Raw genomic sequence first — 26949 nt, 5'->3', positions numbered from 1 at the left:
TTTCACTTTTTGAACAGTGTCATTTATTTTTACATTTACATTTTATGGTATCTTTTTTTAAAAAATGCATACCATATATATTTATTTTAATTAAAAATGAAATTTCTGATAGGACGAAATACATTTTTCTTGAATAATAGGGCTTTCTTCCAGTACTTCTCACGAGCGTTTGGAAACGTTTCTCCGCTTCTTCGTCCAGCGAATGGAACGCGTCACAATTTACTATCTTTGCAGAGTAATGCAAGTATCACAATAAAAAAAGATTGCGATAATTTTATCGTTTATATCTAAAAATATCAACAGTTTTGAAGAAAAATAATTAATTCATTAAAACCTTTAAACGATGGATACTGGTCGTTAAGTGCAAGAACAAAGATGTATATAAAATCTTATGCTTCTTTTAGGACAGGGAGCCTCAGGCTATATAAAAACAAGTCACTGACGTCATTCTAATGCGACACATCTTTGTCAGTGAACAAAATGGCGTCCTACTGTTTGACTGTCACCCGGCTTCAGGTAACTGAGTATTTTTGTGTCAGTTTGACAGGTACTTATTTTTTGAGTGTCTCCCGTAGACACGCGCAAACGCCAAAGACATATTGTGCCTTTGTTATGTGGTTGGGTTATGTTTTCGCGAGTATTTATACAGGAAATAACTAGATGTGCGCATAACTCGCTAACCAGGCTATCCCAGGTCATTGTGTCCTCGCGTTAGATCCGTTATACTACTACGTCTAACGGGGTTTAAATTCGTCACTACCCTGGGAACGTATTCCAAGGGGAGACCGACAAGACTCAGTAAAATAAGCCATAATAAAGATCTGTGTTATTGAAGTTTAAACATACGTTGTTTTAAGACTTGACGTGGCATCAAAGTGTCCATATTTTTTGCAAGGTGATCGCAAGGTTACTTGAAATACAGTGTGCGCACTTGCTTTGGTTCGCATAGTGACGCAGTAAACAACAGTGATCAGGTTAATGGGAAGTGAGATTGTGGTAAAATAACCGAATCTATGATGGTGTGTTATTGTTCAATTGGTCCAAAGGTTCTTGCCGATGTGCCTAGTTTCGGCAGCATGTAGACACATGCTATGCGCATATTAAAACCGTTCTTGTTTTTTGCAGCCGTTGTATTAAGTATGCTCATTTATTGCTGTCAGTGTTGGTGAAGGCAATGGTTATCTGTATAGTCAACACATTTTATGTATTTTTTAAAAATGTATTAATTCACTTATTTATTTATTCATTTCTTTATATACAAGTGACCAGCTAACTTGACGGATGCATTTGTCATGGACCCTGCCTTTTCACATAGCCTAGCATCGATGGCTGCACTATTTTAAACAAATGGTTATTTTTCTCTTTTGCTATGTTCAAATATTTCTTCAGCTGATAACTTTTAAAATATTTTAAATACTTAAGTGTTGATCAGTCAACGTTTTAAATGACTTTCTTTGAAGTATTGTTGCGTCTCTCTTTCTGATGTTCTGTATCTGGATATCTGCATTGATAAAGGTCTCTTGGCTCTATTGCTCGTACACCGTTACGTAACTCAGCGTTTCGGTACCGAAACACACACATGCGGTTCCTTGTTTTACATTCAAGGGGACCACAAGTACCGAAACACGCACGCACGCACTTCCTTGTTTTACGTTCAAGGGGACAGCAAGGTGACAAGCAGTTAAATATGTGTGGGTGTAGAACCTTCACAGACGACGCCTGCCGTGTCTTATAATGGAATTCAGCGCAGCTGTTCTGTTGCTTGGTGATTAAGTATATTGATAAATTATGAGTTTTTGGCCTGTTTTGTTCTTTGAGTATTTTTTAAAATTATGATACACATAGAATCCTATACCTTCTTTGGATATATGATTTATACCTTTCTTTTGATGTCCATCATGTATTGTACCTTATTAGTGGGAAGTTGTGCCAAAATGAAGTTATACAGCTTGACTGTAGCTGTGAGTTGAGTTTATTCATCTCCAGTTGTAAAAGCCAGCATGTTACCTTAATTACATCTGTTGACTGAACCTTGAGATACCTTGTAAATTCCGTACCCTTTGTTCCAGAACATTCTTAATCAATTTGTTATTGTACCAGGTTGGGCGACACAAATTGTGACGTCCTCTCTAAAAATAGTCACTGTGAATTTGATTGTCAAGTCCTAATTTTCGTTAACCTTAACAAAAATCTAATAAATTGAAACATTTTTCCTCTGACATTGTTGAAAACTATGGGCAAGAAACTGCCATTTCATTTCACTCAAGAAGAGGAACTGCATACATAGGCTAATATTTTCTTTATAACTTCATTTCTGGGCAATTTAGTTGTGGAGCAAATCAACAAGTAGGCTATGTTTTATGTGTGACCTTAGCAAATGATCGGAATTGCTTGTGGTAAAGAGCATACTTGAAAGTCAGCTTTTGTATAGTATTCCGTTTTCCATTCATGGGGACTTTTTGAGGACTCCGTAAGCTGTGTAGCAAAGCATCCTGTTTGTAATTCTGATTCCCTTCTTACGGATCCCAATACTATCTGATTGACTTGTAAGCACTTCATTATTACGGGATAATAGTGTTTTCCTGGCTGAAAATAGTGTTTAGGTGGTGGCTTAGGTTTAGCATGGCATACATTTAGAATGTAAAAAAATAACGTGTGATAAAAAAGGGAACAATTATAATATGTATTGAAGGGTTACATTTTGTAAGTCCCAGAATTGGGGAGAAATATAACCTAAACCGAAGGATTAATGCATTGTAAGGTGGTAATTCTACGGGAATAGTGGTATTTGGATTTGCAGTAGCAATGCCTTAGAATGCATTCCATTTTTGTCACTCAAACTTAAAATGCAATATTAATTGACTTACTGAATCCACACATGCCAGCTTTGGCCTATTCACTCAAATAATTATTGTAGCATCTTTTTTGTCACTGGTGTTACATTAAACAATATTAAAGGCTTTTCAGAATTTCACTTTTCTGTTTAGGCACTTATAGGCAAACCTGGTTAGTTTAATGGTAGTTTGATACTAATACAGTAGAGTTAATTAAATTGCATAAGGGAATATCAAATAATTCAGATATTTGTATAGAATTGCGAAATCCCAAACCATTTCCCATTAATCCTAGTGTAGAATGAACAAATATTTGCATGAATCATTATCACATATTTTGGATGTTTTAATGGAATTGTGTCCAATTATGTTGCATAATGATCTATAAATACCCTTCTAAAAGTTAGCAGATATGGCATAAATAACTATTTATGACAGTTAAACTATAAAGACGCAAAACCGCCAAAATGTACTAAAGTTGGCGGTTTCCTTTTAAAATTGGTTTGATAGTGGATGTGTGGACGTTGGTACTCTGTCTACTGTCTCATTCTTTTACGCAATTAAGCGGATTCTGCTGTAGTTCATTTAGCATGTGTAATTTTGTACATAAACTTAAAAGCAGTCAAATATTTAAAAAAACTTGAAGTCACCCAATTCTGCCTGAAATGCACAGACTGTCTATTGCCTAATTGTTTACAGGTGTTTTTCTGCCAATAGGTGGCTCAGGTGGCTTGATAAAACAATTAGGCAGCCTGCCTAGGACATTTAAATGCAAGAAAACCCTGTTATTATTATTATTATCTAATAATAATAATAATTTGTTTAGTAGTAGAAATAGCACTGCGATAGATTGGCGGCCTGTCCAGGGTGTATTCCGGCCTCTCGCTGAATGCACGCTGGGATAGGCTTCAGCATGCCCTGTAACCCTGCTCAGGATAAGCGGGTATGGATAATGGATGGATGGATAGTAGTAGAAATAGTAGTAGTTTTATTAAATTATTCACAAATGTCTGTATTCTCCAGTTAGGCTGTGGTGTTTGGTTTTTTTTGTGTTTTTTTCAAATTCTTTTAACATTTAACAATTAAAAGTGTTAAAAAAAAAAAAAGAGAGAGAGAAATTTACATTATGTGATGTGAACTGAACAGATGGGGGTGTGCTGTACAATAAAGCATTTTTGGTGTTGTGTCCTGCTTCAGATGTGTAATTCATGGAGTTCATCAAGGAGAAAAGCATATTTGCTGATAGGTTGAGATGAGATGTTGACCTCTGACCCCTGCCTCGTGTGTGTGTGTGTGTGTGTGTATCCTCAGCTGGTCTTAGGACAGGGAGCCCGGCGGCTGCATGTGTCGGCAGCCCTCAGCGCCAAGGCCAAGGTGGCCATGAGCCGCTTCGAACCCGGCTCCAGCATCAACTACGAGCAGCTGCGCACCAACATCGACATCGTCCGGAAGAGGTCAGACCCACAGCCCTGCAGAATGTTCCTGCAGAGCTCCATTCTCTCCCGTCATTCTTCAGTCAGGCCGTTCAGCCTAGCACAGAGTCATTCTCAGTTCTCAAGTCTGGCACAGAGTTCCTTCATGCTGTACTCATCATGCATCAGTGGTAAAATGATGAGGTGTCTGACACGTGACAGCTGATGACAGAGAAGTGAGAAATGACTGCTGTGATTTGTAAAAATGTATCGGTCCTCATTTCTCATAAGTCTTTTAATCAGGGCCTAATGTCAGGTCAGGTAGGCATTATCATTATAGAATAGGGAAGTAGCTTTAAATGCCCTAATTCCCCCCCTCCACCCTCGCAGACTGAACCGACCGCTCACCCTGTCAGAGAAGATCGTGTACGGGCACCTGGACGACCCGGCGGGGCAGGATATCGCGCGTGGGCGCACCTACCTGCGGCTGCGGCCGGACCGCGTGGCCATGCAGGACGCCACGGCGCAGATGGCCATGCTGCAGTTCATCAGCAGCGGCCTGCCCCGGGTGGCCGTGCCCTCCACCATCCACTGCGACCACCTGATAGAGGCCCAGGCCGGCGGGGCCCAGGACCTGCAGAGGGCCAAGGTGAGGGAAGGAGGAGGGGTCAGGGGGGGAGGGAGGGGTGGGGATAAGGGAGGGAGGGAGGGGTGAGAGGAATAGGGGGAGGGGTTAAGGGTAGGGAGGGGTGAGGGACAGGGGTTAGGGGTAGGGAGGGGTGAGGGACAGGGGTTAGGGGTAGAGAGGAGTGAGATGGGTGGGTTAGGGGTAGGGAGTGGTGAGAAGGGGAGGGGGAAGGGTGAGTGTGATAGAAGGGTGTGGGGAGCGTTGTGTGAGTGAATAGGTAGGAGAGAGAGGTTGGGGTCGGGGGGGGGGGGGTGTGGGGTGGACTGTGTTGCTCAGAAGTTGGATTATGAAACTAAAATCTCAGCATCAATAGTCGGTGCCCAAAAGTGCAATCGATTAATTAAAAATTTTATTTCACACCAAAATTCCAAATCTTAATACAAAATCATTTGTTTGGCTAAAGTGAATGCTTGTTTGTAACATTAAGTGGTTCACTAATATAATCACTAGAGCTGCAGGTGGCAGGAATTGAGGATGTGAGCTTGGTGTGTGAAGATCTGATCCTAAAATAGCTATTCCAGTTTAGCAGCAATAAAATGGCAGCAAAAACCGAGCTAGCAACCACGAGGAGCTAGTAAGCTTGAGAAGAGTTAGGTGAAAATGGAAAACACTGACTCAATTCAACATGAGCACTGTGATGGAATTCAGGAAGAAAGTTTGGCATTGCATTGTGCAGAGATGGACACTGAAAATACGATGCTTCTTTCTCTCCCCACCTTCTCCTCGTGACCCAGGAAGTGAACCAGGAGGTGTACAACTTCCTGGCCAGTGCTGGAGCCAAGTATGGAGTCGGTTTCTGGAAACCAGGCTCAGGAATCATCCATCAGGTACGACGGCAAGTTCCTGTCATCCGTGGAGCTTATTGAGCAGTTCAGGGTTGTTTTTATGCTGGTGTGAAGATTACCTGCGGTTTGAAAAACAGACTTGAAACCAGAAGGTTGTGGGTTCAGAGCCTAAGAGGGACTGGAATCTTATCTGTGCATTAGAAGTGTACTTGCAGCTGGATTGTTCAGTAAAATATCCAGCTGTTTAAATGTATTGTAAGTAAACCCGTGTGCTATTGTATCTTGGATGATTTCGGTCTAGTCATCTGCTGAACAAATACAGTAGGGATTAGCCTAATTGTTTCTTTTTTAAACAGAAACAACATGGTAAACATTGAAAGCCCCTCCGTTTAAGTATTTAATACTGCGAGAAACCATTACAAACCACAGCAAACAAGTGTATCTTTGAGGTATCTCCTGGTAGGTTTGGGTTATTCATTAAGTGGTGATCATCTCTTTAATCAACCAGTGGGTCGTATTGATAAGTTTTATTTACTCCGCATAACAGTAGCAGTCAGTTGCGATAGTCTTTTCCTAAATTCCTTGAAGTTCCCTTGTTTTTGAGTTTCTGTTTAAAATAACATTTTGTAGCATTAATATTTTGCATTATTATTGACTGTATGCTCTTTTTATTTGAAAGAGCATTTGCTTAGTGGAGCTGGAATTTGATTTTAATTTGGCTCCATCAGGGATGTTAAAACCAAGTCCTAGAGGGCCGTAGTGTTGTGCCTGCAGGTATTTCTGTGCAATCTGCAGCTGACTGAGGCCTTGAGAACGAGGTGTGTGGATTTTATAGCCGATCAGTTAGCTGAAGGAATGACAGGTGCTGAGAAGCTTTGGAAACCAGCACACCGTGGCCCTGCAGGACGGGAGTCTGATGCCCGTCTTTCTGTGGCGGTGTTTTCCCCGCTTTCTTGCATTACGTTTTACACAACATATAATGCTATTTTACGTTTAATAATTCAAACTCTTAAATGGTTTTTTTGTGCATTTTTCTTAGCATCATTTTACAAGAATTAGACTTGGTGCCCGTACAGTTTGTAGTTTGTAGAAGTGACATTACTTTTTCAAGCATAGTCTTGTTTATAAAACAAAAAACAAACCCAATGCATTATTTGCTGTTGCAGATCATTCTGGAGAACTATGCGTACCCGGGCGTCATGCTGATCGGCACCGATTCTCACACTCCCAACGGCGGCGGACTGGGCAGCATCTGCATCGGAGTGGGCGGGGCCGACGCCGTCGACGTCATGGCCGGCATCCCCTGGGAGCTGAAATGCCCCAACGTGAGTCGCCGTGACGACCTGACCCCCTCTCTGCAGCCCTTATCTGGGGTCTGAGTCTACCGGTCTGTTCACCTTTCCCTGTGCCCTGTCCTCCCTGTCTGTAACCGTGGCGACGCTCTGTGCCCCTCTGTGTCGCTGTCCTCAGGTGATTGGTGTGAAGCTGACGGGCAGCCTGTCGGGCTGGACCTCCCCGAAGGACGTGATTCTGAAGGTGGCGGGGATCCTGACCGTGAAGGGGGGCACTGGGGCCATTGTGGAGTACCACGGGCCCGGGGTGGACTCCATCTCCTGCACAGGTGAGACCCAGAGCGGCACAGTCCTGACTGTGCACAGTATAGACCCAGAGCAGCACAGTCCTGACTGTGCACAGTATAGACCCAGAGCGGCACAGTCCTGACTGTGCACAGTATAGACCCAGAGCAGCACAGTCCTGACTGTGCACAGTATAGACCCAGAGCGGCACAGCCCTGACTGCACAGAGCACTGACCCCGAGCAGCACAGTCCTGACTGCACAGAGCACTGACCCCGAGCAGCACAGTCCTGACTGCACAGAGCACTGACCCCGAGCAGCACAGTCCTGACTGCACAGAGCACTGACCCCGAGCAGCACAGTTCTGACTGCACAGAGCACTGACCCTGAGCAGCACAGTCCTGACTGCACCCAGCACTCACTGAGTGGCAGAGGCACAGCAGGAAATAAAAGGAGAAATTTCTACTGGAGATCACAGGTTGACTTTATGATGATATAAATACATTTTATGTACAGTAAAGCTTTACTAGCGGAGGTGCAGGTTCCATAAAAAATGACAGAAACTCAGACTGTACAGAAATGAGATTAGCAGCTAGAACTGTGTGAAAAAGGATCCCGCTGTGGGTGTGACCCCTCGTCTGTCTGTCTGTCTGTCTCTGAGCACAGGAATGGCCACTATCTGCAACATGGGAGCAGAAATCGGGGCGACCACCTCCGTGTTCCCCTACAACCACCGCATGAGGACCTACCTGGAGAAGACTGGCCGCGGAGGTGAGCGGGGACGCGACGCTCCGGGGTTCTGCGGGTTTCCTGCTCCTCGGACCCCCGCCTCACTCTCTCTCTCTGCCCCACCCCCGCAGACATCGCCGCCCTGGCTGAGGAATACAAAGAGGACCTGATTCCGGATCCCGGCTGCCACTACGACCAGATCGTGGAGATCAACCTGAGTGAGGTGAGAGGTCGGCCCCGCCCACGTGTGTGTGGCCCCGCCCACACGTATCCCGCCGCGCCGCCCAGCGCGTGCAGCCGCTCTTCACCGCCATCTTGCCATTTCTGATTCGGCTATTTGACTGACACGTCCAGCCAAAGGGGTTTTCCCAGCCCAGAATTGTGTGAGCGATGTGAAGACCCCTTTAAAACACAAAGGCGGACGTTTAATGCATTTGGCATTCTAAAATTGGAAAGATTGTGCTGTAATCTCAGCCGTTTGGTTTGAATCCTGTGCCTGCGCCCCTGTCCTGCAGCTGAAGCCCCACATTAACGGGCCCTTCACCCCCGACCTGGCACACCCTGTGGAGGACATCGGGGCAGTGGCTGAAAAGAACGGGTGGCCCCTTGAGGTCAAAGTGGGTAAGTGCACGCGGTGACACCGCGACTCCAAAATGCCTTCCAGGCGAGCAGAAGCGCTAGCTGTGCGCGTGTTCCTGCATGCATGCGTCGTAACGCTGGTAAACCAAGCTCTGAAATGTAGGTAAGAAAGAAAAGCCTTTGTGTGTCATATAGCGAGTGTAACTGATAAGCTAATCTCACACCTAAGCTGCTGTTGAGAGGAGCAGACAGAACGGAAAGGTGTGCTCGCTGCTCCCTGACCCCTGTCGTGGGCGTGTCCCCCGCGTGCCGCAGGTCTGATTGGCAGCTGCACTAACTCCAGCTATGAGGACATGGGCCGCGCCGCCTCGCTGGCCAAGCAGGCGCTGGACCACGGGCTCAAGTGCAAGGCCCAGTTCACCGTCACGCCCGGGTCCGAGCAGATCCGCGCCACCATCGAGCGGGACGGCTACGTGAGTCCCGCCGCCGAGCCGTTTGCTTAGCATGGAGCGCCCGTCCCAGTTTAAAGTTTATTTCACCTCTAACATTATCACAGGTTTATAAAAAAAACATGCAATTAAAAACACTGAATGACTTTTCTGTTACAGTGGGATGTCAGATCAGATCTACAGTTTCCGTCTAGGGTCCATATTCATTCCGGAGTCTCCCTGTCCAACATCTTGGCATGGCCAACTTTTTAAATATATAGTGCTGTTAATTTACTTTAATAACTTAAATAAATATAGCATCACTAATCCTACACTAAATATATTTTGTCGTCAGTCATTTGTAAATAACCCATTTATGCCTCAATATAAGCGCTTTTAGATCTTTGTTTCCTTGTATGCAGGGTGCTGTATTAATAAAGTTTTATTCAAACTTTATTAATACAGTTTATTACACAAGTTTATTACAGGGGCATCCTAGGTACCCTTTGTGACAGAGTTACCCCAGTGAGGACAGCTGATGGATGGTGACTGAGATTCAGTGGGCTGTACCTCCCTAAAGTTTGTGTTCCTGGTTGCAGGCGAAGATCCTGAGTGATGTGGGGGGTGTGGTTTTGGCTAACGCCTGTGGACCCTGCATTGGACAGTGGGACAGGTAAGTCTGCCTGTGATGAGCCCTGCTGTGAGGTTCAGGCTGCATTGGGGACCTGTGTTCTAACCTGGAGAACCTTCCTGCTCCGCCCCTCCTGTCAATCACAGGCGTGACGTGAAGAAGGGCGAGAAGAACACCATCGTCACGTCCTTCAACAGGAACTTCACCGCCAGGAACGACGCCAACCCTGCCACACACGCCTTCGTCACCTCCCCTGAGGTACCGGTCCTGTTACAGACCCGACGGGCCCACGTGTGCACACACACGCACGTACACACACGCACACACGCACACACACACATACACACACACGCAGGCACATACACGCACCCACACACACGCACGCACACACATACACGCACGCACGCACATACACACATACACACGCAGGCACATACACACACCCACACACACACACACACGTACACACACATACACGCACGCACGCGCACGTACACACACACACACGCAGGCACACACACACGCATGTACACACACACACGCATGTACATACACGCACACACACACACATACGCACACACACGCACGCACATACGCACGTACGCACGCACGCACAAACACGCACATACACATACACACGCACGCACGCACATACACACACACACGCATGCACACACATACATGCACGCACACGCATGTACACACACGCACCCACACACACACACACACACGTACACACATGCACGCACACACATACACACACACACGCACACCCACACACACACGCACGCACATACACACACACACGCACACCCACACACACACGCACGCACATACACGCACACCCACACACACACGCACGCACATACACACACACACGCACAGGTGCAAGGTGCTTAATCTGAATCGCTTCAGCGAAATACTCAGCTGTGCAAATGGGTTTACTCAGCAGAAAAATGATAAAGTTGTCTAAGTCACTCTGGACAAGAGCATCTCCTAAATGCCTGTAATGTAATGTAATATAATGCAATGTATTGTCATTTAGTCTGTGAGTTCAGCGCGGCTGTGATTCAGTGAAGCCATCATTTCCCCGTTTTCCAGTTTCATCACCTCTAACGCACCAGGGTTTCCATCAGTATGAGTCCCATGTGTTCCAGTACATCACAGGACACAAAGCTTTACCCAGAAATCTCTCCGCCCCTCCCCTTCACCCTCACCCGCTCTGTCCAGATCGTCACTGCCCTGGCCATCGCCGGCACCCTCAAGTTTAACCCGGAGAAGGACTTCCTGACTGCGGCCAATGGGGAGAAGTTTAAGCTGGAGCCGCCCACGGGCGATGAGCTTCCCGCCCGAGACTTCGACCCGGGACAGGACACCTACCAGCACCCCCCCAAGGACGGCGGCACCCTCCGCGTGGACGTCAACCCCCAGAGCAACCGCCTGCAGCTGCTGGAGCCCTTCGACAAGTGGGACGGGAAGGACCTGGAGGACCTGCAAGTGCTCATCAAGGTGCGGCCGACCAATCAAAAACCGCCACACGTCCGTCCTATAGGCCGGAGCTTTCCAGCCTGTGTGCTGTTCGAGCTCACCGGGGGTGCCGTGGAGAATTTCAAAATTCCTCCATGAGCGAAAATGTGTGTGACATTTTGTAATGTCATTGTGCAGCGCTACCCAGCCCTGCTCCTTGAGATCTGCTGTCCTGCAGGTTTTCATTTCAACCCTGATTTGGAAAACCTGATTCTGGTAAAGAAGCTCAGCAAGCTCTCTATCTAGCGTGCTTTGTTAGGGTTGAAGCGAAAACCTACAGGACTGGAGATCTTCAGGAACAAGGCTGGGCGGCACTGTTTTACCGGTTAATGGGGAAGTGGTTGCGCCATGGAGTTTTTTTGATTATAAAAAGTGTGCTGTCGCAGAAAGAAGGTTCCGACGACACTAATCAGATGGACCAATCAGATTAGTGTGCTGGCAGGAGCTTCCACCCCCAGGACGACTAAGGATGTGAATGGTGATTTTCCTCTCTACCCCCCGCCCCCCCTCCCCCTCCCCCCAGGTAAAAGGTAAATGCACCACAGACCACATCAGCGCCGCCGGCCCCTGGCTCAAGTTCCGCGGTCACCTGGACAACATCTCCAACAACCTGCTGATCGGCGCCGTCAACATCGAGAACGACGGCATCAACAGCATCCGCAACCAGCTGACTGGCGAGTACGGCGGCGTCCCCGACGTCGCCCGCCACTACAAGGTGAGCCGCACCAGGCAGGAAGACGTCTGCCGTTGCTCAACCTCACTGACTCGCATTGGTCCAGAGAACAGAACAGCCCATTGGAGCTGTTTAACGGGCGAGATCTTCACTGTGAGCCCAGGACTAACCCCTCGCTAGATTCATTCATTTACACAGCTTTGGAAGTTATTTTTACATGCTGCATTGCGTGGTGTTGGCGAACCTTGTGGGTGTCCATTCCCAAAGGTCAGCATGTGTCTGCAGCTAACTGCGCAGGATCACAGAGGCAGAAGGCCGCGCTGCAGCTAACTGCGCAGGATCACAGAGGCAGAAGGCCGCGCTGCAGCTAACTGCGCAGGATCACAGAGGCAGAAGGCCGAGCTGCAGCTAACTGCGCAGGGTCACAGAGGCAGAAGGCCGCGCTGCAGCTAACTGCGCAGGATCACAGAGGCAGAAGGCCGCGCTGCAGCTAACTGCGCAGGATCACAGAGGCAGAAGGCCGCGGGGGGGATTAAGGAATTTTGTCTTTAGACGTGTGCACCGCACTGACCGCTGATCCCTCCCTCTCTCTCTCTCTTGCTCTCTCTCTCTCTCTCTCTCTCTCCCCCCCCCCCCTTCCCCTCTCTCTCTCCCTCTGCAGAAGAACGGTTTGCAGTGGGCAGTGGTCGGGGATGAGAACTACGGCGAGGGCTCCAGCAGAGAGCACGCCGCCCTGGAGCCCCGACACCTGGGGGGCAGAGTCATCATCGTCAAGAGCTTCGCCCGGATCCACGGTGTGTGTGCGTGTGTGCGTGTGTGTGTGCGTGTGTGCGTGTGTGTGCGTGTGTGTGCGTGTGTGCGTGTGTGCGCGTGTGTGTGCGCGTGTGTGTGCGCGTGTGCGTGCGTGTGTGCGTGCGCATGTGTGTGCGCGTGTGTGTGCGCGCGTGTGTGCGCGCGTGTGTGCGCGCGTGTGTGCGCGCGTGTGTGCGCGCGTGTGTGCGCGCGTGTGTGCGCGCGTGTGTGCGCGCGTGTGTGTGTGTGCGCGCGTGTGTGCGCGCGTGTGTGCGCGCGTGTGTGTGTGTGCGCGCGTGTGTGCGCGTGTGTGCGCGCGTGTGTGTGCGCGTGTGTGTGCGTGTGTGTGGTGCGCTGTGCACGAGTACATAATGAGTGACTAGGCTAAGTAACGGTGGTGGGTCTGTGGAGCTGTTGTTTCCACCGATCTTCCCACAGGCTGCGGGTGAGTGATGGAGATGTGGGATGCACGGCCTTATTAGTGTTTGCTGTTACCCCCCCTCCCTCCCCCAGAAACCAACCTGAAGAAGCAGGGGCTCCTCCCCTTAACCTTTGCCGACCCCCACGACTACGACAAGATCCGCCCTGACGACAAGATCTGCATCAAAGGCCTCAAAACGTTTGCCCCGGGAAAGGTGAGGGATGCCCTGTCCATCAAACCCTCCTCCTGTCCTGTCAACCTCACTCCCTTTTAATTAACACCCTGCGCTTCATTTTTGATCCATAACCTACCTCTCGCACACGCTCCATCCGTGCAGCTGATGTTCTGATTGGTTCCCTCCTCCCACCCCACCCTCCCCGCAGCCTCTGACAGCGGTGATCAAGCATAAGGACGGGAGTCAGGACACCATCGAGCTGAACCACACCTTCAACGAGACGCAGATCGAGTGGTTCCAGTCCGGCAGCGCCCTCAACAGGATGAAGGAGCTGCAGCACTGAGTGGGCAGAGCCCGGAGAGGAGCTGTTGATACAGAAAGGGGGAGGGGCCACACCTCACAGAGGAAGGTGTTATGACCCAAGGATGTGGAGAAAGCATGAGAAGCCACACCTCTCTCGTACATTCACACACGCCAGTTCAAACCTTCCACTCCTGACATTAACTGAATAGGCAACACACTTTCATGTACACACATGTGAATGTACACACACACACACACGCACACACACACAGGGAGAGATTCATGCCCATACTCGACGCTTGCTAGGTGCCGCTTGTTAAAACGCGTGTGCTTCTGTTCTTAGACGGGGAACTACCCGTTTTTCAGGTGTAAATGTTAAGTTCATTTTTTGTATAGAAGAAACACCCGTACTTGAAAGTCAGACATAATTGTGCACGTCGCGAAACAACGGAGAGAGCGTTACTGAGCGCAAATATAACCATACCAACACTCCTCGGCACTGATTTTAGGATCACTCCAATGCTGTCATGACTCTGGATCTCAAACTGAAGTCACACTGTTCACATTGGCTGATGTGTGACGTTTATACTCACTCCTTCTCTCTAGATCATAGGCTCATAGTTCAGTGTAAGCTACATGGTGCCCAGTGACAGACGGCACTCCAGACTTCCCCTTGTGTGTGTCATGAATTCTGCTGTGTTACAGCACACACACACACGTACACACACACACACACACACACACACACACACACAGAGGCACAGGCACGTCAGTATTTTATTATCAGTTCCAGAACGTACAGAACCATTTCTGACAGTTCCCCTCTCCCCACCTTTATTTACTGATCCCTAGAAAGGTCAATAATATTCCCATGTTTTAAAGAGAGACATTTATTTATATGTATTTTACTGAGCAGTGAAATATTGATCAGATTTTTCTTGTCTAGTGCTTTACAGTTTTGGTGAAGAAACTGCAGTTTGAATCCCTCTTCTGTCCCAGTGAAAACCCTTTTTTGTAGGGTTCTGTATTTGCATTTTTGTTACCAGCCAAATCCAGCTCAAGTAAAAAGCGGAGAGAGACATGAGACGCTAGCTGCACAGCGCCCCCTGTAGGTTGGGTCCTGCAGTCTCCGATTGTTGTATTTTGGGGCAAGTCATCTCTCTTCACTTTTAAACCTATTAATGTGGTTTTGTGAGAATGAGGAAACTCTCAACCCCAAACTTCTGTGAGTCCAAATGCAAGGAAACTGAGGACATATCCCGCTGTGCAGTGCTAATCTTATTGCTATCTCTCTCTATGGCACACATGCACACACACTCACACACACACGTGCATACACACATGCAACCACTCCTCACTCTCTGGAGTCCAGTCTCCGCCTCTCACTCCACAGTTCATTGCATTTCATTATTTGTTTCTCCTTTATTTATGTTGTTTTTTTTCTCAACACTCCGCTCCATAGGCCAGAACTGAGCTTTTGCCCACTGAAGTAGGTTGTGACATAGTGACATTTCAGCAAATGGAACCCTTTCTGCTTGTCTGCCTGCCTGTGCGTGCGTGTGAACAAGCGAGCGAGAGAAACCTGTGAAGTAGAATCTGTTCTGCCTGTCCAGCCATTTTTGTCTCCTACGTGTGGCTCTCTTTTATGAAACGGATCCTCTCCCAGTGCCTGTCCTGTCAGTCTTGGAATTACCCTCTGTGAAAATGCTGGGGCTGTAGGATAGTTCACCATGTCAGGAAGTTGTCTTTTAAAAAAAAATATATATATATATATACGCACAATCTAGTGTACAGGGGCCTAGACGTTACTGATGTTTAGTATGTACAGGATCTATGGTACACAGTCTTCTACACATCACACTTTCCTTGATACAATCTTTAAAATTGGCGTTTGAAAAATGTGCATAAATCATTACAAGGGCAAGTATAGTGGCGTAAGAAATGGGTTGTTGATTTTGAAGTTAGCTTGGCCCTGCTTGGATTTTGTCTCGACCCTCAAATCCTCACTGTTGTGAAACTGTAACATAGAATGTGTGAATATGTAGACAGTGGAGATGTAGATGAATCGATATGTTACGGCGTTCGGCGCGCTAACCGGCCTATGCACACGCCACGGGCAGGATGTGTGGGGTACTTTGGCTGAGCGGCGTGTGTGTATATTGGGGAAAGAGGTGCTGACGGCTACCAGTTTGTGGTAACGGGTCCTCGTTTATGAGAGCAACCGACAGAGGTACAGTCTCCAGTTGAAAAGCCGGACTTTGCGGTCCATTGTTTCTGTTCAGATGAGTGCCCAGCCCAGCTGTGCTCTGTATCTTGACAAGGAAATGACCGCATTGCTGGTTGAAATCACTCTAGTATATTGGTGGGTGAACTGAATGGTCAAGTCTAGGAGTTTGAGCACTTAAAACTCCATCGCCTCTGGTGCTCCTACTCTGCGGAATACAGTGCAACTATTTTCCTGTGGTTCATGATACTAATTTCTGCCCAAAAAGGTGGAGGGAACGACGAAGGCAGCTGTTTTGTTTTATTTCCACCGTGTTTCCATAGATCTCTGAGATGGAAATGGTTTGAGTCACCTCTGTCATTGATGATGGGTTGATGCAGTTCAATCAAATTTATTGTTGTACATCAGAATCTGTCAGAACAATCCCTCGTGTAAATTTTCCCAGAGTTAAAATGGTAAAAGCATTAAAGCCCTCTAAACAGAAGTTTGTAATAAATGGCTCCCTCATGATCTGTCTTTTGCAATTATCGCCAAAGATGCCTCATAGTCCTGCTTTGAACGCTTAACAAAATGCAAAAATAAAAACCTTTAAAAAAATATGACAATATTTTTGGTTTGCTTATGCCCTTAAAAAATTGATACTTGGTAATTGTGTAATAGTGTAACTGTGATTAGTGAATGTAAGTACTACCAAGATAATTCTAACAGTACTTTATGTTGCTGAATGCTTTATCTAATTTATACCTGTTTCAAAGTGCTTTTGACTGCCTCTGAGGTTTGTGATTTGCTTTCAGTGTAGAACTGAATCTGCTTCTGTGCATCATAACACATACAGATAACATCCTCATATGCCCATATGCTAATATTATGATGTTACACAATGCAAGATACTGTTGCCATCTGGTTTGAATCTGTGTTTCTGCTGTATAATCACATAATAGAATGCCATGTAGATTTCAGAGGAGTACAATCTGTGGGCTTCAGGTGAACAGAATATGACATCTGTTCATGACAGTTAACAGCTAATTATCTACTCTGTGTAATTTAATAATTTTTGGGTATAAATTTGATTTAAAACTTTTCAGAAAATTGAAGTGATTTCCAAAAGTCTCTTTTTTCTATTCATAGAAGTATGACAGATGGCTGTCTCCAGAAATCTATTTCTGGCATTTGCATTGTTATCTCTAGATTTTGACACTCTCCACTGTTTTCATCTCGTTTTGATTTGAATAATTTGATTTTATAAAGTGGTGGGACAGAGGATTGGGAGTTTTTCAGTTTGCAAGAATGAGATTTGACTTATCAAAAGTGATTAAATATTTATCAAAGAATTTTTGGCCATTTTGTTTGTGATCATTTCGTATCTGTCCAGTCGTGATATTTGTCTTTTCAATGGGATGTACATAACATAAATAGTGTAATAAGATATCTATAAAATAGAAACTGCAACTACAACGTGTATACTCAATAGTAGGCAGGTGTGCTGATTCGGACACGGCCCCGTATTTAGAATTAGAATTGGCGGACCTGCGCACTAGCCTTACCGTAAACGGATGCGTGTTGTCGCAATTAAAGCACGTGGTCGTAAAGTATGGACTAGTACCTCCCACACGAAGCAAAATAGGGAATCCAACTGAAAAAAATTAGTAGAAAACTTGACAACAAAAGCTAAAGAATGGCGATAGCATAAAGAGTAGGCACTTGTCAAGCGCAAAACGAAAGTCAGGTAATTGTGAATTCAGGTCAAGGTTTCCAAGGAAAGGGTTAACTAAAATTACAATCTCAGGAGGACTAACTTCTCTGGTACTGGCTACGTCGATGTTAGCCTGCTTGCTAGCTAGCTAGCTACCACCAAAAGGTAAGCTGTGTTGTTTAGCAAATTAGTTGTAGCAGGACCGACAGACGACAGGAATATATTGGGGTTATATGGAGGTTAGCGGTGTGTAAGTTGGCTAACTGATGCCACTGATGTGCAAATATTACATTGCTAACGTTAGTTAGCTTATACGTGTTTCTTGGTAGCTTCTTAATTCGGTGTATTCACCTAGTTCCAATACCAGTATCTCACAGTTTTGACATTTGACTAAACGCAATTAATAATAAGTCTAAGCTCATTTTCATGGATTGGTATGTTAGCTGTCCTATCTGATTTCTTCCCCTGCTGTCAGGATGTTCGTTGTAGTGGAGATGGTGGACACGGTGAGGATTCCTCCGTGGCAGTTTCAGCGACAACTCAACGAGGCCATCGCTGAAGAATTAAACAAAAAGTTGGCTAACAAGGTGAGGGGTTGTTGTGTACTGTAAATGTTCTCTGTGACAGCAGACACATATGCGTCATACTTAGCTGGATTTTAGATGCCGCGGATCAATGTTGAAAGTTATAAACTTTTAAAGAAAATGCACAGCGCTTCCATTGTCCTCATGGTCATATTTTGCTCACGTCCTGCTCTGTCTTTGTCTTCCAATGTACTTATCCTGCAGGTAGTCTACAACGTAGGTCTGTGCATCTGTCTGTATGACATCACCAAACTAGAGGACTCCTATATATTCCCAGGTGATGGTGCCTCACACACTAAAGGTATGGGAAGAAAACTGGGACATCCAGTTACAGTTTTCCCTCAACCATAGACCTACTGGTCTTTTAAATGCCCAGCATGGACACTCATATTTTGAAAACTGGCAATACTCATGTTCAGTAATGTAATTCTGTAGCCATTTGGATTAAAAATTAATTTTACTTTTTGAAACTATGTGACGGGTTCAAGGTAAGTGAACTGTATATTATATTGTTCTCTAATATCTTTTTCGGCATAGGAATTGGAACACATTTGTTACTTATCTTCACTTGTTCAACACCTTTGAGAGTTGTGCTTTAATAGGGAGTTATTTTTGTGCACAGTGGACACTGCACAGTTCTGTTCTGTTCTGTTCAGGCATCTTGTCTTGAAAAGTGGTGAAATGGTAATGATACTGTAATCAGTAGCCATGATTAAAAGACACCTTGTTTTTCTGTGTAAAATGTCTGAGGCACGTTTGCCAGTCATTGGCTGTCAGTAATGAGCAGGCGCTCCAGCTGCCCTGAGGTCAGTGCAGCTCTCTCCCTGTGGTATGTGCAGGGAAAGGCCTGGTGAGTGACAGTCTGTCCTTTCAGTGCACTTCAGGTATGTGGTGTTCCATCCTTTCCTGGACGAGATCCTGGTGGGGAAGATTAAGTACTGCAGCCAGGAGGGGGTGCACGGTAAGGCAGTCTGCTGTCTGTCTGCCTGCCAGCCTACCTCAACCTGTCGTGCCTTTACCTGTCACTGTTACTTACCTGTCTATCTGTTTGTCTGTCTTTATGCAGTATTTCCTGCACGTTATGTGTTGTCTGTTTGAACTGTTTGTGTCAGACTTTGCATATGACTCATCCTCTGGCCATTTGTCAGCTGTCCTGACCTCTGTCTTGGCTGTGTTTATTCTTGTCCTCTGCTGACCGGTTGCATTCTCCCACTGTTTGTTTTCCATTGGACTGTTTGTTGTGGTGTCTGTACTGCACAACTGTCTGCAACTTTGAGGGGCCTGCATGCTAGTCTGGAAAACACCTGGGAGGGATGTGCATGCTAGTCTGTAACACATCTGGGAGGGATGTGCATGCTAGTCTGTAACACACCTGGGAGGGATGTGCATGCTAGTCTGTAACACACCTGGGAGGGATGTGCATGCTAGTCTGTAACACACCTGGGAGGGATGTGCATGCTAGTCTAACACACCTGAGAGGGGTGTGCATGCTAGTCTGTATTCCCCTGAATTCATGGGCATTCCAAACTGGGATTAAAAGCTGCAAATATGGCCAAAAGATTTCTAAATGGAACACTAGGGGGGAAAACACCATTTGCTCATATAATACTGAATCATCTGTTGACTCCTCTTAAGCTCTCTCATTTAGTATAACATTGTTCATATTGATGGAAATGTCAGAGTTTGTCACATGCTCTTGGTGTGTTCATGGTTCTGGTCTCTGGGTTACAGTCAGTCTGGGATTCTTCGATGACATCATCATTCCGCCAGAGTCTCTGCAGCAGCCAGCCAAATTGTATCCTTGACATTTCCAGTCTTCTGAAAAAGTGTGTGTGTGTGTGTGTGTGTGTGTGTGTGTCTTTTGCTAACAGGGTTCCGTGTGTATTTGGCTGCATCACTGCAAACAGTGTATTACTACTCAATCAATCAATCGGCCAGTTTGTCAGTTGAACAGTCAGTTGTTCCAACAGTCAGCAAGGTGCTCTTGGGTGGCTCAGCCAGTAAGCATAGGCTGGGCTCTTTGCCCTGGAGATCTCAGCCTGAAATCTGGGCTGCATCATGATTGGAGCCCGACCAGGATTTCACAGTAGTGTCGCCCAAACCGGCTCCTTCCAGCTGATGTTGGGTGAACTTCAGTTGGCCGGGGGTCTTCAGGGTTCCTTGAGTTCCTGGGACCAGCTGTCATTCGCTGCCTGTCCTCCAGTCAGCATGTTTAAATCAATCACCGCATTTTCTTATTGTTCAAACGCCTTTTTAAAATTCTTATCACGAAGCATGAAGTAAAAAGGCACTACAAAAAAATCTAGAAAATAAGGATTCCCTGACTCCAGGAAAGGCCTTTTTAGAAAAACTTGCTTTCTGAGTTTTACATCCACATAAAAAACTGGTCCTGCAGGTGTGGTCCTTAACCTCCTCCCAGCGATGAGACGGAACAGGTGTGGGTTTGGGAGTATGAGACAGACGAGGGGGCCCACGACCTCTACATGGATCAGGGCGAGGAGATCCGCTTCCGCGTCATGGACCAAGTCTTTCTGGACACCTCCCCGACTGGTCCTGCTGTCACGGCAACCGACACCCCAGGAACAACCGTGGCCGAGGATAGTGGTCAGAAAGAGGCTCCGTACACGCTGATAGTAAGAGAACAGAACACACGCTCAGTCAACCGCTCACACACTCACTCGCACGCTCACTCACTCATTTGCACACTCAATCACTTGCTCACTGAATTGCACACTTGCTCACACACTCACACGCTCACTCACTCAATCGCATAATGTCTGCCACATCTGCTGTTAACCACACAACTCGCGAGTGTGAAATCCTGGTTGCTGAAACGAAACCAATCTGTGGAAGATAAAGTTAATGACAACCTGCATTGTGTTAAAGTTTCAGGAAAATAAACTTATTCGCTCTCTCTCCTGCCCTCTCTTTGTTTCTTTCTTTCTTCCTCCCCCCTTCTCCCCCTTCCCCCCCCTCTCTCCCTGCAGGGGTCCATTAGTGAGCCAGGCTTGGGACTCTTGTCCTGGTGGAACAGCTAGCGATGAGGACAAAAGAGAAAAAGCGGAGAGCAGTGGGACAGGGTACAGGGGCGCACACACACACGAGGGCCGTCCCCCCAGACCTGCCCCGGGACCTGCCTGTGAGGAATTCAGATGAACTGCGATTCTGTACCCCCCCTCCCTCCCAAAACGGATGGCACAGTGGGCTGGGGTGGGCCTCTGGAGCTGTGTCTGAGAGAGAAAACACTCTTATCTCCAGGGCACAGAAGTATCACAGGGCCTGTCTGTAACGACAGCAAACACTGCCTGAGCTTGATCTGATTTTGGGCGGAGCAGACGCTGCCTGCGGAACGTTTGGCGTCCCACAGAGTGCTGTGTCTTTGTAAATATTGCTGTGGCCGCCTATCGGCACGTTGCTGCCCAGTTCACAATAAAGGAGCTTTGTTTCCAGTGAGCGATTCGTGGTGGTGCCTGTGCTCAGTGTCTTTGGGTCTCCTTGCATGCTGGTCTCCATGCTCTGTCCTGATTCAGCAGCTGTGGACAGGCTGATAACACGCTCTGTGCCAGATGTGTATATGTAAGCGTAAGATCCATTATATTTATTGAGTTTGAGCTGCGGCCTGAATTTTTATGCTTCCGAAGTGTGGATCGGTATGTTACTTGGGTCACAGGCAACGCAAGGTTTCTGATGCTGTATAATGAATTAATTTTTGTGATTGTAATTGTGATTAATTTTTTTACTTTCATTTTGTTGACTGTGTGTGTTTGTGTGCGTGTATGTATATGTGTGTGTGTGTGTAAATATATATATATATATATATATATATTAGGTTTACAGATGTACAGTGGAGGAGACATTCAGATCAAATCAGTTCAGTCTATGGCTTAAATAAATCGGAGCACTGTTGGCTAGTTGTTGTTCGTCCATCTAAATCTGTACTGCCATTTATATATTTGTTTTCCAGATTGTTACACATGACAAGAAGGATTTTTCTTATCATGTTTGGTGCAATTTGAGGCCACAACAACATCCTTGTTAAGGGATGCTGAAACCCTAAAACCTGCTCTGGCAATGCTGAAGGAGAGAGATGAATGGGCATGTGGCGTGTGTTTCATGTAATAACACGCATGCTGATGTTTCGGGAATGCTAATACCTTACGCTGTTTATGGTATTTATTTCGAAGGGCAAACTGCACTTGCAATCCGTCCCGTTCTGTCAACAAATTCAGCCTCTCGCCCCCTCGTCTTCTCTCCTCGCTTACGTTAGTCGTGTGTGCCTTTACGCACACCCACTCGCCCAATCGCCACAGACTGCGCGGAGTCCCGTGCAGTCACACAGCACGACCCTAAGATAGGGATATTCCATTCGTCTGCTGGGATTTATTCGAGTTATATATTTATTAATATTACATAACAGGCGCTGGCATGACATGCACTTCCGTCATTCGACAGAACGGGTAATATTTTACGGTGAGTAGGCTACGTACTTTTGCCATATCGTTTAAATAATTTTATGTACGACATGTTGGTTTGCTTTGTTTTTGGCATCAACTGTGCATTTTCATATCCTCATTGCGGACATCAAAGCTTATAGCCTACTGTACTCTTGACTAGCCCAATTTTGACGGTACAGTTCGTTCCACCATTCCTCTGTCTACAGAACCTCTGCTAGTTTCGATCTACGGGAATTGATATGTTTAGATAAGGGCGAATCTTCTGGAATCAGAAAAGCGGGGATGGTTTGAATCACACGAACGGTATTGTTGGCGTACATCCTCTGGGATCGAGCTTTTCGCTATTTATTATCGTTTAATGTTGTTCACTTTAAATTGGAAGGCGATTCTTGTGTCACAAGGGCATAAAAGACAGAATTATCGATTTATATCTAAACTCAAGTTCCATCCAGCGTCTGGTAAATGTATCACAAGTGTGCAAGCTTACTAATTTGAAACAGTTCACTGTACACAGTGCTGGAGTTGCAACACGCGAAGTCTTGGGAAATTTTTGTTGTCACAATGCATCCTGTGTAGATAGTTTCCCTGTACTATTTACATGTCAATATTATCTGTCCAGCTCGTGCCCAGATTGGGTGTCCAGGAAGATCTGCTTAATTATGCAGATAATTGCAGTCCATAGTGATATTTCATTACCCGACATTCGCTAAATTTTACCAAACGTATTGATAATTTATGTACACTTTATATAATGACTTTTTTCGTTGTTTGTCAATAAGTCAATGGATCGTAAGAGGATGCATTGATTGAACTTGCTTCCTTCACATGCAAGTTTAGAAAAACATACAAGACGCGTTTGTTGGTAAACCAAAATATCCCCTTTACTTGTAAACCCCTCTGTTTCTTGTCGACCATGTTTTGAAATGCGCTCTCCATGACACATTTCTTAAATCTCTGCCTCCGTGTCTTGCAAAATGACCCCTTTTGTCAATAGAGGACATCTGTATTCACACTGCTGCGCTTTCTCTCTGCCCTGCGGGCCCAGCCATGCCCTACGCGAATATGTTCACGATGTTCACCACATAAAGCACATACACGTACTCTGTGGCCACGAAAAGAGGAAGACAGTAATGTTGTTGAACCTGCACCGCATGAGCAATTCACTAGGCCTGAGATCGCAGTAAACACGCTAAACACACTTAGACGTTATTCCTTGTTCTTCCCTTGAAATGGTATTCTGTGAATGCCGGAGACAGTAGGTTACCATTCTTGCTATAAGGCTGCTCAGTTATCGAGGGTCCTCTATCTGGGTTACCAATGCGTAGGGATGGGTGGGCCCGGGTAGCCCATGGCCGCCTGAATAGTATCCGACCCATGTATCTTGGCTGAACCACCTAGGTGGTTCTGGCCTACCTAGTTCTATATGCAGCCCCATCTATGTGAATATTTCTGGATAATCTGCTGGTTTGGACCCAAATTTTTGAAAGGGGTTGTGTTTTGTATAGTCCCATTGCATGTTGGCAGCCCACATTTCATTTTGTGTGACAGTGGGGAAAAAAAGGATTCCTCTGGGATGAGGCTTGTGAACATGTCAGTTTTTTAAGCGTTTAGGTATTCTTTCAGATATATAAGCATGAATCCATTAGATGTTTTCATGCTGTAAAACCTGGCTGACAAGTTATTCCCTCTGGATTTGAGTTGTGTAAATATTTGCATGAACCTTGACAGTTTACCCTTGCCTGTCCAGCTATTCATGCACATTATATTTATGTGTAACAGCAGTTTTGTTTCAAAATATACTTTTTCTTTTTTTGTAAACCATTTTTGTGTAATTATATATTGCAAAAAGACTGAGAATAGGTTTCCTGTGCCTTCATCTGTTATAGTGTGATAAATACACTTCTGTACAGCACACTGTCCATTTTATCTTCATTTCCTTGATTCCGTTGTCTTTCTGTGTATAACAGGAAGTACTGTGCTCACATTCTCTTGAAAGGACGTCCAGGCAGCCAGTTCACCACCCAGTTGTAACCACTTCAGCCGCTACAGACGTGAGGCCCCACGACAGTACTGAGAGTAGCCCTCACAACGGTTCTGACGGGCACCCCCCGGCAGTAGCCACAAGGCAGTAGCCCCGCGGCGATGGAAGAACCGAGCGTGTCCCCCACCCCCGAGCCCCGGCTGCAGTCCCCCCGCAGTGGCTCCTTCTCCTTCCCCTTCCCGAGGGAGGGCAGCCACGTGTGGGAGAAGGGCCCCCACCACCTGCTCGGCGATCTGCCCAGCCCCCTACCCACCAAGCGCACACGCACCTACTCTGCGTAAGTACACCACAGCAGGGCCGGGGGGTGCTAGGCTTCTCAAACTCCCAAAATGGGTGGAGTCAGTCAATACATGTTGGTTGTGGCTCACCCAATCAGAATGAGAATTGGCAGTGTTAGGCTGCTGGGTGGCTCATCCTGTTAAGACACTGTTATAGCGCATGGATGGGCCCCACAATCTGTATCTGTTAAGACACTGGTCTAGTGTGTGAATGGGCTAGAAGCCCATGTGTTTTGTAAAAGAGAGTACAAAAGGAGCCTTTTGGGTGGTTTGTGAGTCATTGATTGACAGCACATACAGCACATGGTAGTCCCACCCAGTTTTGGGATTACTGGCTCACCCAGTGAGATCAACTCTCAATGTTTTGCTCATTACCTCTTAGATCATTTTCCTGTAAAAATGTGTGTCTGGGGTGTCTGTGAGCTTGGGGTTGCATGTTTTCTTGTGCTTTCTGTGGCCTATGTGTGCTTTAGGGTCAGGCTTAAAGTGAGCCCATGGGTCAGGTCACACCCGTCTGTTCCCCTACAGCACAGCCAGGGCCATTTCAGGACCTGTTTTCAAGGGCGTCTGCAAAAACTTCTGTAGGTCGCAGGGTCATGGCTTCATCCGGCCGTCCAATGGCGGAGAGGACATCTTCGTCCACATCTCCGAGTGAGTGCCTGTTGCTTCAGAGATTCCCCCACTACACATCGCTCAATGTTGCTGTTATTATTTTTATTATTATTATGATGCTGCTGCTGCTCCAGGGTGGTGCTAATGTGCTGGGAACAGTGCAGTGACAGGCCCCATGGTCTGGATTTGAATCCTGAACATGCTCGTGAAAACTGTGGCCAGGGGTCTTATGGAAGGATGTATAATTAACCACTGTGTCTACAAGGGGGGAGGATTTTATTTGTGAGGGCATTCCTCACCTCTCTAACGGGCTCCTGTGCTCTCCAGCATTGAGGGGGAGTATGTGCCTGTGGAAGGGGATGAGGTCACCTACAAGGTTTGCCCCATACCTCCCAAGAACCTGAAGATGCAGGCTGTGGAGGTGATCATCACTCATCTGAACCCAGGGACGAAGCATGAGACCTGGTCTGGAGAGATAATGCGCTCCTAGGCCTCGACTCTGGCCTACGACTGCGGTACGCGGGAGAATGGCGGGAAGTAGAATAGACTGCATGCACCTGTGTGTGTGTGGATGTGTGAGTGTGTGTGAGCGCGTGTGTGGCGCGGAGTTAAGAACGGATAAAAGTAGAGAAGTGAAAACTGGTATATAGATGATGAAGTATCACTGGAAGTTTAATGAGAAGGATGGATGGTGAGTTTATGAAGGAGAAGAGAAGAAAGAGAGGTACAGGAGAGGGTGCAGAAAGTTCTAAAGTAGGTGAAAAAGAGAGGGAGACAAAGCGCACAGGAGGGTCATGGATGCTAGCTTTGATTCTAAAAAATTTTATCAGTACCTGTCTTTTTATTTTGGCCTTTATTTATTTGGTTATTTTCAATCTCAAGTATTGATTTAGCATTTTGTTTGAGTTTATGCTTTGGTGCTTTTATACTGTTGGATCTGGGTGTTGTAGTCAACTGACTAAAAGAAGCCTTTGGAGTTCCAGTATAAGTACTGCCAAATTCACTACAACTACCATAGATCAAGTTTCAGGTTATTCAGAGCAGACAATATAGCATTTCAGTCTATTGTAAATTACTGGTGTTTAATAGGGTATAGAATATTATTTAAATTCTTAGCCCCTTTTATATTGTGAAAGAAACATTTTGTTTCAATCACAAATTTTAAAAAATTGCATTTGAAATATTTTTTTATTAAACCAATACTCAGATCACTTAAAATACAATATCATTGCTGCACCACGTTTTCACATCATTTACCATATCAGAACATTTTCTATGCATTTTTTCTAACTTTAATTCATTTTTGTAATTATTTTAAGAAATGTTTTTGACAGTAAAAAATGCTGTTTTGCTTTATTAAACAAGCATTCTGTTCCTTTTTTTAACAATTGTTTTCTGGTCAAATCACTGAGTGTTGAAAGGTCATTATGACGACAAATTGGAATGACAAATAAAAAGTGATGATTCCCAGATTTGTGTGCCAGTTGACTGACCTGGCTAGGATTCTACC

General features: G+C 46.0%; 3 protein-coding genes across 3 annotated transcripts; all 3 read left to right on the top strand.

Moving 5' to 3' along the window:
- The first annotated feature begins 443 nt into the window (after positions 1-443).
- Positions 444-17108, top strand: LOC118217233 (aconitate hydratase, mitochondrial-like). Its single transcript, XM_035399091.1, has 17 exons — positions 444-516; positions 4146-4288; positions 4637-4895; positions 5669-5761; positions 6886-7044; positions 7190-7340; positions 7962-8066; positions 8156-8247; positions 8540-8645; positions 8919-9076; positions 9631-9704; positions 9809-9920; positions 10893-11171; positions 11713-11904; positions 12524-12656; positions 13168-13289; positions 13459-17108. Exons 1-17 carry the CDS (start codon positions 481-483, stop codon positions 13591-13593), a joined length of 2349 nt encoding a protein of 782 aa, XP_035254982.1. The 5' UTR covers positions 444-480; the 3' UTR covers positions 13594-17108.
- A 235-nt stretch (positions 17109-17343) lies between these two features.
- Positions 17344-21965, top strand: polr3h (polymerase (RNA) III (DNA directed) polypeptide H). Its single transcript, XM_035399096.1, has 7 exons — positions 17344-17635; positions 17946-18057; positions 18259-18355; positions 18929-19015; positions 19786-19849; positions 20474-20687; positions 21042-21965. Exons 2-7 carry the CDS (start codon positions 17947-17949, stop codon positions 21090-21092), a joined length of 624 nt encoding a protein of 207 aa, XP_035254987.1. The 5' UTR covers positions 17344-17635; position 17946; the 3' UTR covers positions 21093-21965.
- Positions 21966-22299: 334 nt separating this feature from the next.
- Positions 22300-26911, top strand: LOC118217236 (cold shock domain-containing protein C2-like). The gene is made up of 4 exons (XM_035399097.1): positions 22300-22524; positions 24476-24826; positions 25356-25478; positions 25767-26911. The coding sequence occupies exons 2-4, from the start codon at positions 24651-24653 to the stop codon at positions 25927-25929; spliced, it is 462 nt and encodes a 153-aa protein (XP_035254988.1). The 5' UTR covers positions 22300-22524; positions 24476-24650; the 3' UTR covers positions 25930-26911.
- The last annotated feature ends 38 nt before the right edge of the window (positions 26912-26949 follow it).

The sequence above is a fragment of the Anguilla anguilla genome, chromosome 17 (assembly GCF_013347855.1).
Source record: "Anguilla anguilla isolate fAngAng1 chromosome 17, fAngAng1.pri, whole genome shotgun sequence".
Classification (NCBI taxonomy): Eukaryota; Metazoa; Chordata; class Actinopteri; order Anguilliformes; family Anguillidae; genus Anguilla; species Anguilla anguilla.
This window is presented reverse-complemented; position numbering and strand designations above follow the sequence as displayed.

What these genes read in the sequence shown, in the direction of transcription:
- LOC118217233 (XM_035399091.1), top strand. Translation starts at nt 481, where the DNA reads ATGGCGTCCTACTGTTTGACTGTCACCCGGCTTCAG. An exon ending in GCTCAGGAATCATCCATCAG is followed by an intron (nt 5,762 to 6,885) that starts GTACGACGGCAA and finishes TTGCTGTTGCAG; the next exon opens with ATCATTCTGGAGAACTATGC. An exon ending in GGACTCCATCTCCTGCACAG is followed by an intron (nt 7,341 to 7,961) that starts GTGAGACCCAGA and finishes CTCTGAGCACAG; the next exon opens with GAATGGCCACTATCTGCAAC.
- LOC118217236 (XM_035399097.1), top strand. Translation starts at nt 24,651, where the DNA reads ATGGAAGAACCGAGCGTGTCCCCCACCCCCGAGCCCCGGCTGCAGTCC. An exon ending in CGCACACGCACCTACTCTGC is followed by an intron (nt 24,827 to 25,355) that starts GTAAGTACACCA and finishes GTTCCCCTACAG; the next exon opens with CACAGCCAGGGCCATTTCAG. An exon ending in ATCTTCGTCCACATCTCCGA is followed by an intron (nt 25,479 to 25,766) that starts GTGAGTGCCTGT and finishes TGTGCTCTCCAG; the next exon opens with CATTGAGGGGGAGTATGTGC.
- polr3h (XM_035399096.1), top strand. Translation starts at nt 17,947, where the DNA reads ATGTTCGTTGTAGTGGAGATGGTGGACACGGTGAGGATTCCTCCGTGG. An exon ending in ACAAAAAGTTGGCTAACAAG is followed by an intron (nt 18,058 to 18,258) that starts GTGAGGGGTTGT and finishes CTTATCCTGCAG; the next exon opens with GTAGTCTACAACGTAGGTCT. An exon ending in AGGCTCCGTACACGCTGATA is followed by an intron (nt 20,688 to 21,041) that starts GTAAGAGAACAG and finishes CTCTCCCTGCAG; the next exon opens with GGGTCCATTAGTGAGCCAGG.